General features: G+C 38.1%; 1 protein-coding gene across 1 annotated transcript in view; it reads right to left on the minus strand.

Moving 5' to 3' along the window:
* The window catches only part of GLG1 (golgi glycoprotein 1), a 146,933-nt gene that overhangs the window by 29,525 nt on the left and 103,040 nt on the right, over nt 1–14,368 (minus strand). The window contains exons 4-8 of the mRNA XM_040633580.1: nt 13,136–13,351; nt 8,001–8,204; nt 7,137–7,208; nt 5,995–6,178; nt 2,916–3,130 (exon numbers count right to left, since the gene is read on the minus strand). Coding sequence (XP_040489514.1) covers nt 2,916–3,130; nt 5,995–6,178; nt 7,137–7,208; nt 8,001–8,204; nt 13,136–13,351 — 891 coding nt within the window. The remainder of the gene's footprint in view (nt 1–2,915; nt 3,131–5,994; nt 6,179–7,136; nt 7,209–8,000; nt 8,205–13,135; nt 13,352–14,368) is intronic.

Consider the following 14,368-nt stretch of genomic DNA (forward strand, 5'->3'; position numbering starts at 1 on the left):
GAAAAAACCAATGACCCCGTCACACATTGATCAGAGAACACACATCAAAAGGAAATGAAGAAAGAAAATCCCAATTCTGTTTATCCTAAAATCAACAATCAAGAGGAGAGAAATAGAAAAGATTTCCAATATTGTGGGATGGAAGTTATTTATACCAATTCTTTTTTAAAGATTTTTTTTTTATTTATTTATGTGACAGAGAGACAGCCAGCGAGAGAGGGAACACAAGCAGGGGGAGCGGGAGAGGAAGAAACAGGCTCCCAGCGGAGGAGCCCGATGTGGGACTCGATCCCGGAACGCCGGAATCACGCCCTGAGCCGAAGGCAGACGCTTAACGACTGTGCTACCCAGACGCCCCTATACCAATTCTTGATGGCAATTTGGAGAAGGTATAAAATGCTGTGGTTAGGTGACAGAAAGATTACTACCAGTTTTAGTAATGACGCTTGCTGACAAAGACCAAAATATTTACATCTTCTTCTGAGAGAAGTTGTAAGTATCATGGGAATCTGAAAGTCTCTGTAAGAACTATATCAGTTAAGTATCTACAAGTGACAGGCAAATCTTGAGAATTCACAACGAATGCACCAGACTGCAGCTCCTAAAAGGAGACAATGAATGCCCAACAGACTCCAGTGGGCCAACAGCTCCAGGGATCATTGCCACTCTGGAATCCAGGGATACAGTGTGGGAAAAAACACTTAAGAACATGAATTGCTACATGATTGTATATCCATTTCAGCCCCTGAATGCTTAGGAAAAACCTGGGGAAATGCTTCTGAGCAACGATCAGTCTAGAGAATACACCGCATAGTCATCTTTGGCCAAGGAGAGACTGGGCCCAGACGCGCTCAGCCATAACTGAAGAGAATTTAATAAGTTCATGATTATGGTACATTTGGAAAAGTGTGTACTCATTAAGATGAAAATTGTCCACATGTTTCACAGTTTACTCTTTGTTGAGAGATCACTTGAGTCAAAGCATCACCAAGCAGAGAACGGGGGAAATTAGAGGCCAACCAGAGGCAGGCATGGAAGCTTACTCTGTCAAGGAAGAGAACTTTGAAAAAGAGAGAAAGAAACCTACTCAAGATAAATTATTTCAAAACATTCTTCCACTTGACTGAGGATGGATAATGTAGTAGAAGACGACTAAGTTTTTGAAAATATTATCCCTTCGGTTCATTTACTCCTTTAATATTTGTGAGCAAAGACTAAAAATCATGGGTCCCTAATAACCCAAATTAAGTGTGTATTTCCCACTTGGCTAAACTCAATGTGGGCAAAACCACATATTTCATTATTTGAGACTAACCTCTAGGTTTCGAACCCACTTTTCTTCTAGACACAAAGGATGAGACAGGTGATCCTTACTTATCTTTCAAGTTGACTCACTATTCTTTTTAACAAGCTAAATTTTAAAAAGCCCGGGAGGTAGATGCCGTGAAATAAAGTTAAACCGATTTTTCTTTTTTTCTGTACACCTTGGTACAAGTGCAGCCTCAGTAAAAAGACGGGTTTATTCCTGACCATCTCCCTCTCCTTCACATGCTGCATTAAGGATGAGATGCAAATATGGGCTGTCTCGATTCATTCTTGGTCTGAGGCCCAGGCACACATATTGTCACAGAGGTTTCCTAGGCAAATAATCACCAGCAAGGACTGCTCCTGAAGAACTACACTGTGCCAACTAAAGCCACAGCCAATTCCAGAAGCCTTCCTTCTAGCTGGGTTTGGGATTTTGGAGACGAGCCTATATATTCTCCTACCTTTTCTACCACAGGATATACAAACCTTACTGTCTACTCCAGGTCAGGGTAAGTAAGAGGAGCTAAGATGAAATTTTACTCCATACCAAAATTCTATGGGAATTTTGTTTCAGACTGTAAAATTCTGATTTTCTGAAATATTCAATTTTTAATAAAAATGCCAACAAAATAAAAGACCAACTGAACTGTGGTCTTCTTAACTTTCACTGAGAAAAGAACCTCAACTTCCTAATTTAGGATACAAAACTAAACGGTATCTTTTGTGCATCCTAAGGGATGCATGGGGTACACTGTACAGGGTACCACTGTTGCATTTGGTATTGAGAATTGTTCAAAGACTTTTATTCAGTAAAAAGTAATAAATATGGACAATGGTAATGAAATAGACACACTGCATCTATAGTATTTTGTTAACTTTACATTATGTCCCTGGTCTGTAGTTACTCAACTGTTCGTGAACCCTGGAGCAAGAATTTCTTTATCTTAAAAAAAAAAAAAAAAAAGAATAACTTTATCTTCCCAAGAAGTACACTAATTTTTTCCAAATATCTTTATAGAACTGATGGTAGAGTTTGGGGACAGAGAAAGAAAGGCCCTTCCATGCATAGTTGCCCTACTGTAACAAGAAAGATGGTGTGACTTTGAAAATGACATGCTCTCTTGATCCTTCAGGCTAGGAATCCATGGTATGCTGCGCATCAGTAATAAAAAGAAACTGTTAGAAAATTTCAGTTCGTTACAGCTCTCTTTCAGCCTCAACTCAATCAAACCTATAGAAACAGGCAAATCCTCTTTCAGTGGAGGACGTTTTTTGATTTACCAGAACCTGGTTCACCTTGGTTCTGAGTTTAGAAACTCTACCTGGCAAGTCACCTTTCCTTTAAAAACCCAGCAGACAATGCTTTTTATCTATTTCTTTAAGTATATAGCCCCATTTATTGTTTATAAATTCAAACTTCTGCTCTGTAATAAATTCCACGTTCTTATTAAGATACTCCTGAAAAATATTCCGTGTCTGGTTCTTTGCACCGTGTTCATGTGATGTCACAAATGATCCAGACAAATGAAGCAGGGACAGTGTCAGGAAGAGGCTCCTCAGCTTACAGAATGTAACATTCAAAATGGCAATAGAAAATTTTTCCTTACCGCCTGCTGGCAGTTCATTCCGAGGTTCCCTTTTTCCCCACGAACTACTTTCATTAGACAATGCAGAGTTCGCCCTTTCCGATGTAATCCAGAACAGTGATGTTCAATCTCCCCCCGACAACTCAGGATGATCTCAGGGCTCAAAGAAAAGTCTTCCATCAACATGCGCCGGTAATCTAACATCTCCCCCTGGCACTCACTGCTCACCTGGCGCCCTAAGTTAGGATTTAAGTCACAACATTATGGATGGTGAGCATTACAATCAGATATCAACACATATAAAAGTACAAGTTTTCCTCTAGAATATAATATACCTGTCATGCTATCATCTAGACTGAGAAGCTTAGAATACAGAAAGAGCTTTATCAGCGCAAAATGAGTTTAAGACTTCAGAGACCGGGGTTTATCTTGACAGTGTTCTGTATAGATTTTATAATACTAAACTAATAATGCAAATGCTGTGCCAATGGAAGTCTTATCAATAAGATAATTATGGGGGTAACAATGAAAGCCAAGAACATTCCCTACTGGCCTACAGGGTTAAAGCCTATGAAAAAGACCACACTTCAAATATTCATTATAGCCTCCCCAGGCTCCTTCCTTTAGCCAAAAATACCAACTGGGAAAACTTAAGAAATTTTTTTAATAAACAGCTTTATTGAGGTATAATTAACATAAAATAGACTCTATTTTTAAAGCATACAACTGGGGAAGTTTGACATACGTGTACATTGTTGAAACCATCACCACAATCAAGATACTGAACATATCCATTAACTCCAAAGGTTTCTCATGGTCCTTGAGAATCTCTCCCTCCCTCTCCACCCAGCTCCCTCCCACATCAACCAGTGATCTGCTTTCTGTGACTACAGATCAGTTTACCAGTTTCCACTTTTTTGAAGTTGATATAAAACAGTCATACAGTATGTACTTTTTTTGTCTAACTTCTTTCACCCAGCATAACTGTTTTTAGATTCATCCATGTATCAACAATTCATTCCTTTTTATTGTCAAGTAATATGATTCCATTATGTGGATATACTACAATGTGCTTATCCCTTCAACTGTTGATGGACATTTGGGTCATTTCCAGTTTTGGGCTACTACAAATAAAGCTGTTATGAGCATTCATGTATAAGAGTTTAATGCACATATGCTTTCGTATCTCTTAGGTAAATATGGCTGGGTCATACGGTAGATGTATATATTTAACTTTCAAGAAACTGGCAAACTATTTTCCATAATGGTTGTACTATTTTAACTTCCCATCAGCAGTGCTCCATAGTCCAGTTCTTCCATATCCTTATGAACACTTAATACGGTCAGTCTTTTTAACATTAGCAATCTGTGTAACTTTTCTGAATTATCTGCATATAGCCTTTGGCCATGTATTTACTGAGTCTTTCTTCTCTTGTTAATCTGCAGTTTTAGAACGTTAACTCTTTTTTTTTAAATACCCAAATTAGATGATATTATGTATACTCTTTTATAATATTCTTTTACAAGTCAATAATCTCCACCTTTCCATTTTAGGACAATTTTATTTAATATCCAGACCATAATCAACATTCTCCAATTGTCTCCAAAATGTCCTTTGTTTGGTATTCAATCCAAGACCATGCACTGTCCCTGGGTGCTATTCCATTGCTTTCAAGCTTAGGAGTTTTCCCCACTATCCGGATATGAAAAAAAAAATTCATCAAAAGTTCAGAGTTTTATTGATTTTAATGATTGACTTTCCACTTAACTTTTTTTTTTTTTTAAAGATTTCATTTATTTATTTGACAGAGAACCAAAGTGCCATAACAAAGAAACCGCAAAACACAATGACTTAAGATAGTCTTATTTTTCACTCATGTAACATCCATATGAACCAGCACATGTAGTCACCTGATCCCCATGAAGTCCTCCAGGAACTCAGATATTTCTTTTTTTTTTTTTTAGGTTTTTTTTTTTTTTAAGATTTTATTTATTTATTCGACAGAGATAGAGACAGCCAGCGAGAGAGGGAACACAAGCAGGGGGAGTGGGAGAGGAAGAAGCAGGCTCATAGCGGAGGAGCCCGATGTGGGACTCGATCCCAGAACGCTGGGATCACACCCTGAGCTGAAGGCAGACGCTTAACCGCTGTGCCACCCAGGCGCCCCTCCACTTAACTTTTTAATCACTAACCAATTGTCCCAGTATCATTTATTTAATAAGAGCTAAGCATTTCATTTTTACAGCTTGTAGGCAGTATTAAGAAAGACAATCCTGATCTTCTATAGAGCCATCTTGGTTCTCTAGTCAGGGGTTGACTTTTGAACTCAAAAGTTTCTATTTAGTTTCTTAATATCATCAGTATTATAACAATAACAGTATCTATCATGTGTTGAATGCTAAGTGCTATTCCAAATAACCTCATTCAAGCCTCATAAGAACTCCTCACTATAAATATTGTTTTTGTTTTAGAGATAAGAAAAATAAGTTTGGCGAGAGATTAAGAAATGTAAACAATGGCCACCCAGCCAGTTAATTTGATGATGGAGCCATTAATTTAAAGCCAAATCTCTCCGACCCAAAGCTCTTTTGTTAAATCATTATCCTACCTTGACTCTCCTAAAAATGTTGACTATGCACTTTAAAAAATCAAAATCATTGGATTTGAGAAATATACCTTACTTAAAAAAAAAAAAAAAAACGGGGCACCTGAGTGTCTCAGTCAGTTAAGCATCTGCCTTTGGCTCAGGTTATGATCCTGGAGTCCCAGGATCGAGCCCCACGTTGGGCTTCCTGGTTAGCAGGGAGTCTGTTTCTCCCTCTGCTTCTCCCCCTGCTCCTTCTCTCTCTCTCTCAAATAAAGAAATTTAGAATAAAAATTGGAGACTGTTGAGCTAAGAGAAAGAGCCTTCAAAAAGGCTTTGGGACACCAAGCCTTCAGTTCCTGGAGTTATGGTTACAAAGAAAGGTTCCTGAGTCGCAAGGGACAGATGCACTCAAAAGAGCAAATGCAGGAGGAAAATAACATTTACAGGTACAAGAGGCTTTAGAATGTGAATTCAAAAAGGACTGAAAAGGATAAGGAGAAATGAACTCTTACCTCTATGGACGGCTGACTCCAGACACATGAGAAGGTAGGAGAGCCTGGCTTCCCGGGACCGAGGAAGGTTTTCCACGTTACACCGGTATTTCTTCAGGTCACTTTTGCAGGATTTGGCCAACGAATAACTGACTTTATAATCCTGGGCAATCAGCTTTTGGCGGGTCGTCAGTGCTTCTCGACACTGAATAAAGAATGCAACAACAGAGTTGTAAGACCACTCCCGTGGTTCTGGTGTTCACAGGGACCTCTGAGACCAGAAGAGGCTCATGACCGAGTATATGTCAACAACTGCAGCTGTCACCAAAACGCCTACCTTTAAATTTGGTTAGACTCGAACACAAGTATGTGAAACTAGTGTAGTAAGGGGGAGGGGTGAATGGATGGGAAAGGCCTGGAATCCTACCCTGAGCTGCTGGTTCTTGCTGCAACAGCAGAGCAGTTGTCCTATGCACACGAGTGCTTGGTGGCCTCTAATACAGTGAGACTTGACCAAGCCATCTTCCTCTTCCACAATGGCCCTCAAGTCAAGTTCACAAGAATCAAACTGGCAGCTGACATACACTCCATGCTACGCTATGTTACATTCTATGCTTTTAAAATAGAATTATTCAATAGTAAAAGATACAAGCAACTGAAATGAAACATTTCTTCAGCTGCACAGGAAAGCAAACGGCAGGAGAGCAAAACCAAGAATAATTTTCGTTTTAAAAGTCATAAAAGATTCTTGCATGCATCCAGGGACAGGGGACTAAAATAGTAATGAGAATGCTTAATGAGACAGCTGCTGAAAAATTAAATAGGTAATTACCTGTAAAGCACAGAGGTCTGGTTAGCCTAAGCTTCCTAAGTTTGCAGGGCTGGCTTCACTGTGACTATGATACACAATTCTCCAGTTTTACTCCCCAAATTGATTCCCAATTGGCTTCCCAATGTCTAGATATCACAACGCTTTGTTTTCTTGGCTTAAGCAAAATATGCTTTGGTTCTCTACTAAAAGCCAAGTGTCTCGCCTCTGAAAAGGGTAAGCTTTATCAGTCATTTATATTCTGATATGAATTTATAAGAACATTGTTTGAGAGGATTTAAGTAAACTTTTAAGAAATGAATAAAATATTGCTTTGTTTCAAAGTAATACTCACCTTCTCACTCATGGATTCTTCAAACTTATGGTTAAAGAGGCATTTATACACCCTGCCTTCACCAGCCTGCGTCTGTGAGATGGAACATACACACGGTGATGAGGGTGATGACAATCAGCGATGTAGTTACACTGGGCACTATCCACAGTCTTACACAGAACTTTCTTTAAATTATTATAAATGTGAGTACCTTTGAACAATGGCTCAGCCATTTAAAAATAACATTTAGTAGCCTTTGGAAGACAACAGTGATCGCAGGAAAGATGGGAACCAAGAGAAGTGTCTGTGAGTCTTTTCTTAATACTTTATGTTGGAGTCAATAAGACTCATAATCAGTGGCTCTGAGGGTTAAAGCTGCTAATTCAAAACAGCAGAGGGTGGGGGTATACACGTTACTCTCAGCTCTTTTTGTAAGGATGGAGAGAATTTAGCAAGTCTTCTGTAAGGTGTGCAGATAGTAATCAAGGATTTAGTTTTAAAAGTTAGCCAGCTGCTGTTTTGTTCATCTTAGCCAAAAACATATAACATGTAATATGGCAGTTTTAGCCATGGAATAGGTGTGAATAGGATTCCCTGGTAAAACAGGATTCCTGTATATAAATAACATAGACTTCCAAGAACTAAAATTGAGAAGTGAGATAAAGTAGAAAAAATAATGTGTGGAGACTGTCAGAAGCCAACTGCTAACTAGATGTTAAATCATCAAGGCTGAATATCTAACATCATTCTCTGTTATCCTGGGAACGACTCCGCCTTCCATTTCACTGCCTTATCTACATGGGAAAGTGTGCTGGTTTATTTTATTTTGGACTAGAGAATTAAAAAACATTTTAAAGGAGAAGAACAGCTTCTGAGCTGACTCACGTTTTCACAAAAACGCTCCCGATCATCTCGGCAAGCAAAATATAAATGCCGGTCTAGATGAAAGTCATCTGAGGACAGCTCAGCCACCCGCAGAATGGCTTTCTTGCAGAGTTCAGAGACTTGAATCTTGGGATCTCTCTCTTCTGCTTCCTTCACCAGGCCCTTTTCCAAACATGATACCACCTCACCTTGTGAATGTGCATCCTAAAATAGCAAGGGTACTAATATTGTAAAACTCTCACCACAATGAGCTTCAAATAAACATCATTTGCTTAAGAAAACAACAACCCTCAATTCAACACATAGTTGGCTTATTGATATTCTGCTGAGAAATTCGGTGGGAACCAACCACACTGTGGAAGTTACAGAAAATGTCCTCAACAATCTTCTGTTAGAACAGAGTACTTGCATGCTACAAATGGAAAACGAGATCCTGGGAGATTTTACAGTTTAGTTAGCACCAGAAATAGAAACCTGAATTCTTTATGTTTAAAACGTCAGAAAAATTCTAAGAATTTACATCAGCCCAATATTCTGAACGTGGTTCATATCAATACTGAATTAACCGTGCAGAAATCTCTGTTCGTTGACCTCAAAGGGTGAGAGGTATTTCCTGAATAATAACACTTTTAGTCATGTTAAAAAAAAAAAACAAGCACAAAATCCATTGAGAAAAAAACGTTACAGAGACCCTCTTTCTCATTTTGCTACCCTATACTGTCCACAAAGACCCCAATATGTACAATTTGTAGTGTAATACTCACTTTGATGTTTTGGATTTATCTTAATATGATTTAATGAGATTACCACCCTTCATACAAACTCAGTTTGAGAGCTTTCCTAAAACCATCCAATTATCTTTAATTGTACATTGCATCGTCCCCATAGCAACCACAAGCATTCATTCACTCAAAATATGAGGAATTTCCCCTAAATATTTCTATTCAAGAGTCCCAATCTGGTATACTCAAAAGACATGCTTCAAAAATGTGAGAGGTATAACTATAAATACAGCAAACCAAAGCAGCAGGAACTATATGCTATCTCTTATTTACACACACAATCTTATTATAGTAAAACACTGGGTCTATGAAATCACCTGTACGTAATAAAAAGATGCCTAAAACCAGGCAGGAAAACATCTACTTTAAGCAAAATTTCAACAATAACAGTTTTTTTCCCCTAAACTTAGTTGTAATGCAGTTTGTTTGACAGCACATTAATTCCCAAGTATTTCCATGAAAATGTCCATGTTCTCTCCTACAGTACCTGTGGAGAGGGCATAAGAGCTGTGGTATCTCTTGTGCAGAGGAGTAAACACAGGCCTTAGGTTGCAGAAGGTAAGATGCCTACATAACAGTCCATTATTTATTTTTCTAGACCTTGGTGTTCTAGGACACTCCTCAAATTTGTATGTGGGTGTTATATATTTCTCCTGAGGAGGGTTCACAGCTTTCATTAAATTTTCAAAAGGTCTGCTGACCCCAAAAAGATCAGGAAGCACACTCTACTAGCAGATTCTCATGCCTCCTATTCTCTATCTGTACCTGAACTTGAGCACTAGTTGTATGATTGTATTCAATGTATAAAAACCTGAGAGAACCAAAACGGTTTTTTGGAGGGCAATTCTGAATAAGATAAACTCTGAGAGACAAGTGACAAAAAGATAAAGGCAGAGAGAAGAGTCGACACAAACCCCAGAAATCCAGAATAAGGCTTATTTTTTCTTCCTTATTTATGAGTGACACTCAAGTTCGTCTGACTATGACCCACTTAGGCAAGGCCTACCCGTTTCCACTTCCCAAAAGAAAAGCAAACCTATGATAATAAACATTTCGACAGAAACATATCAGACACTACTATTTACAGTATACAAGAGATTATTATAAACGTAATCCTAGTTTATAAAACAACAAAACAACATCCTATCCCAAAGTTCAGTAGCCCATAACTTACTTAGATGGCTGTTAGCAATAAGTCTTAATCATATAAAAGGGGCTGAAAATAATAATCTGATAAATTAACTCTTGATTTAGGTTTAGCCTTTAGTCCTGGCAGCACAGGGTAAAGAAATTATTTCCATATAACAAGTCTAAGTGTTACCCTGTATGCTTAGGGTCTGTAACTGTTTTAAATGTGCCACCAGTAAGATTATCTATTTAGGGCTATTATATTTCTTAATGGTTCCATTTGTTTCTTCTTAGATTTAAATAAAGGCAGCATCATCGTGGCTTGAGACCCCCTAAGGAATCTGAGATTTAATTATGATTACAGCAATTGTAGCATCACATATTGGTGCTGGGCCATACCATCATCTCTATTACATGTTTTCATTCATCCTAACTTTAGATAACTTTTTCAAATAAATGTATTTCAAGAATTCTTCTCGGTTTCCTTGCGTCTCTGAGCATTTCCAGGTCGGCCCATTTTAGTTATACACCTGAAATGTATGCAAATATTTGACAAAGAAGGCTGCATGGCTAATTACTGAATAAGAATGAGAGCAAGGGAGGTAAACTACACACTGGCACACCATCTACAGGAAAATAAAATTACTTAGGTTAAATAGGTTATTAATACACAGGCTTGACATAGGAATAACAAATGATCCTGTAAATGGACTTAAAATGGACTTCTACTGTGGTGAGATAAATGTCTGTCTTAAAACTACTAAGTGTCCTGATCAGTTTTTAGCAATTTGATAGGTAATATCTTCTCTTCCCCATAAACCTGGTCCTCCTCCTCCTTTTTTTTTTTTTTTTTTTTAAAGAAAAGTAACACAATCTCAAAAACAAAGAACTCAGTTTTCATCTCTGCTATAAACCACTCTCTAGTTCAATGTTTTTGGTGTCTTCTGTGATCTTCCTCACTACATAAAAAGAGAAAAAGACTGTCCAAATTATTCAAAGTAGCTGGTTAAAAGCAGGGAATAATAAAATTACATAACTACCAAGTGAAAAGTCTAAAAGTAATAACATGTCCACAATTAAGTTCCTGTATTGGAGCGCACATTGTACTTTTTCTTCTGATGATGTAAATCATCTACACTTTCACTTTTGAAGATCTGCCCTTTCACTTTAACTATATTTATTTACAAAAATTTTTATTAATATATAGTCTTTGTTCTCAAAGTTACATACTAACATCTTGAAAAAAATCATAGTTGACACCACGACTCTTCTACATTCATACAGAGGCAGGATACAAACAGATTAACCATTGCCCCTGTCCTCTGACCTTTGGAGGAAGTCAGTTCAAAGCCAGTCACAGAGGAGTTTGCAAGCTTTAGTGGCAAATTTGAAATCAACAAGCCAGAAGCTGATTCATTCATTTTCAGGATATCTAAACAACTGGCCTCAAAGAAATAAACTATAGTTAGAAAAGCCAAGAAGGGCTGAGGACATGCCTCCCTCATTTTTAAACCCGGCTGTAGCACCAGAGTGGATTATACAGGAAGGAGCACACTTTTTCAAGAGTGCGAGCATAAATCTATCTCATTGTCCCCCAAATACAGAAAGCCTTTGGTGCTAGGACAGGGGCCTGGTATAAACAGAAATTCACCTAACCAGGTAGGTATAGCAAAAGATAAACATGACAAAAATGTGCATTTTGAGGATCCAAAGAAACTTTTTTTTAAGGTTATTTTAACAAAGTTGGGCTTTGTTCTTGGGCTCTAGTACTATTTTCTGTGTTCGTTTCAGGCACTAAGACCTAATAACTCAAACATGCAGCTTAAAGCAGGTTTTATACTGACAATTCAGATTTGCTAGTGGGAAGCTAACCCGCGATTATCTTGGTGTCAACAGGGAAAAACTACTACAAAAAGAGATGAATTGTAATGGTCTACTCTACAGTGTGGACCACTGATCACAAAAGTGTCTTCAATGATTCCTTAAAAAAAATGTGTCTGGAACACTTAGGTGAAGCTTTTTAAAAAGAGTGAGATATGGAATTGGACATGATCTCTAACACCCTAAATAAAGTCAAAAGAGCTTCCTAAATTATTAGGGTAGCCTAAGTGCTTTTGTGCCATTTCTAGAGTCTGCAAGGAAGGAAGAAATCTGCCTTCTTTATTAAAACTGGCCTTTCTTTAGCTGCCAAAAGCTCTATGCCAAGTTCACAGTGCTCTCAAGACTGACTCAGAGGTGCCCTGTGAAAGGGCCAGAGCCCTGTGTTGGTATGAAGGAAACGGTATTTGGTGACAGGCAGACAATAACCAGCACTAAAACCGTCATCTGAACTGGTGTGCGCAGTTCTAGCATTCCAACACCATGCCCCCCACCCTCTGTTAGTGACAGAAGCCAGCAAACCGTGGGGCAATGAACAAATAGAGGCCAAAGAGACAAAAGGGTTTTATTTTCCATCATATTTCCTAAAGAGCAGATTAATGAGCAGTGGCAACTAATAGCTGATGTCAGACATATGCCTCAGACCACCTCTCCCCCAGCATCTGTTACTTCTCAGGAGTTTCTTTCATTTTGCTGAGCCAATAAATTCAGAATAAACCTGGCCAAACCTCCATTGTGACCTTCTGGACAACAGACCCATAAGAACAAAAATAAGACCACACATAATTAATAAAGAAGTCATCAGCTAGGTGGTTATCTTCCTTCTTGTCTTTACTAAAACTAGTTTTCTGAGATAAAGACCGCAATAGATTCCATTTATAGAGTACCTTTCTTCTCACAAGCCAGAAGCACCTTCATGTATCTTAAACTTTTCTAATACTTAAATATCTTCTTTGATACCAGTGTGTTTACTAAGTAATTTTTTTTATAGCATCAATGAGGTATATGCAGAGAAAGGTTAGACAATTCAAGTCTCTCCTAAATCAACTACTTTGCCCAATGCTTTGCCAGGGAACGCTATAGGGAACAAGCAACTGGCTTAGTATTTTGAAGATGACACTATTCTTGACTGATATTAATTCCTCTGCTTCCTCATACAGTACTGAAACACTACAAAAAGATGACATGCATTCACGGGTCAACTAGCCTTAGACCTTGGGGCTGTCTGTACCTCCACTTTAAGGCCATCTCCAGCCTTAAATTTTTCCCGTTCCAGTTATACAAAACTTTTCATTCAAAAAGTTCGTAGGACCCCCATGGTGAAGCCAGTATAAATATAGTAGATACCTTTTCTCCAAGCCGAATGCTGCCACATTTCAGAATGTTGATGTCATTTTTGCAGTCATCCATGAAGCCACAGATTAGACGGTAATCACTGAAAATGATGGCCGTCATCTTGGTGATATACTGGTGACACTGGTACTCAGTGATATTGCCTCGGTGATCCACCAAGCAAGAAACCAAGTAACCTTTCCCAACTGGTTCATCAGCACATTCTTTAATCTGCTCCAAAGAAAGTGACTATTTTACACAAGTATTTTATTCTCTTATCAAACAACTTTTACAAAAGAGAATGTCTGATATTTTCTTACTGATTTCCCATCTATATTTGGGAGAAAAAGAGGAAAGCACTTAGAAATACATCTGTTATAAAGAAAATAGTGTCATGCTTACTCAGATTGTTGTGGCGTCTAGGAAATATCTGATTAATGTGTTTTAAATTTTTTAAAATTTCAGCTTTACTGAGATATAATTTAAAAAAACTTTTAACATCTACAGCTTTAGAATGGTTCTACTGAGAAGTCCCTTTATCCACGCAAAGAATGCAATGGACAGTGAGGAGATTAATCTGGGAAACAGTTCTGGAAAACAGGTGTGGAACTGAAGTCTAGTGGCATGTCCCAAGCCAAGCTACACAGCGAACTATTATTGTTAGGTAAACCTAATGGCCAGAAGAAGGGAGGCAGGAAGGCATAATATTACTTCTTGACATGACATTAATATGTTCTGAATTAACTGTGGATTCGGACATGTGTTTTTGAACTTAGTAGACTCCCAGCTTCACCACTGTGGTCTGGAACAGAAACATGTTTAAAATGATGCTCACTGCAGTCTGGCAAGAAGTCTGAGAGGGGGAAGACCACTGCAAATCTAATTTGGGTGGTTTAGATACATGTTCTAGTGGATCAAGCACAGAATTATTCCACATGGTTTATGTTCCTGCAAAGTGCATCCCAAACCCCACCGTGCTAAGGAAGCAAACTAGCCCCAAAATGCTGAAATTCAGGCATAAAAAAAGTAAAATCTACTTATTGGGTTGTAAGATTCAATTATAAAACAGGAAAGGTTGTTTGGAAAAATCCTACCGCATTTGAAGAATTTAAAAACAAACAAAAATGGTAGTTTTGACAAGAGTAAAGGGCCCAAATGTAAATGTTTATTTTTAATATAAACAAGAAGAAAATGTTTTATTGGCTTTTTGAAACCAAGAGTGACCATTCTCTACTATCACACTACCTA

Source organism: Ursus maritimus, unplaced genomic scaffold, assembly GCF_017311325.1.
Source record: "Ursus maritimus isolate PB19 unplaced genomic scaffold, ASM1731132v1 scaffold_19, whole genome shotgun sequence".
Lineage (NCBI taxonomy): Eukaryota > Metazoa > Chordata > Mammalia > Carnivora > Ursidae > Ursus > Ursus maritimus.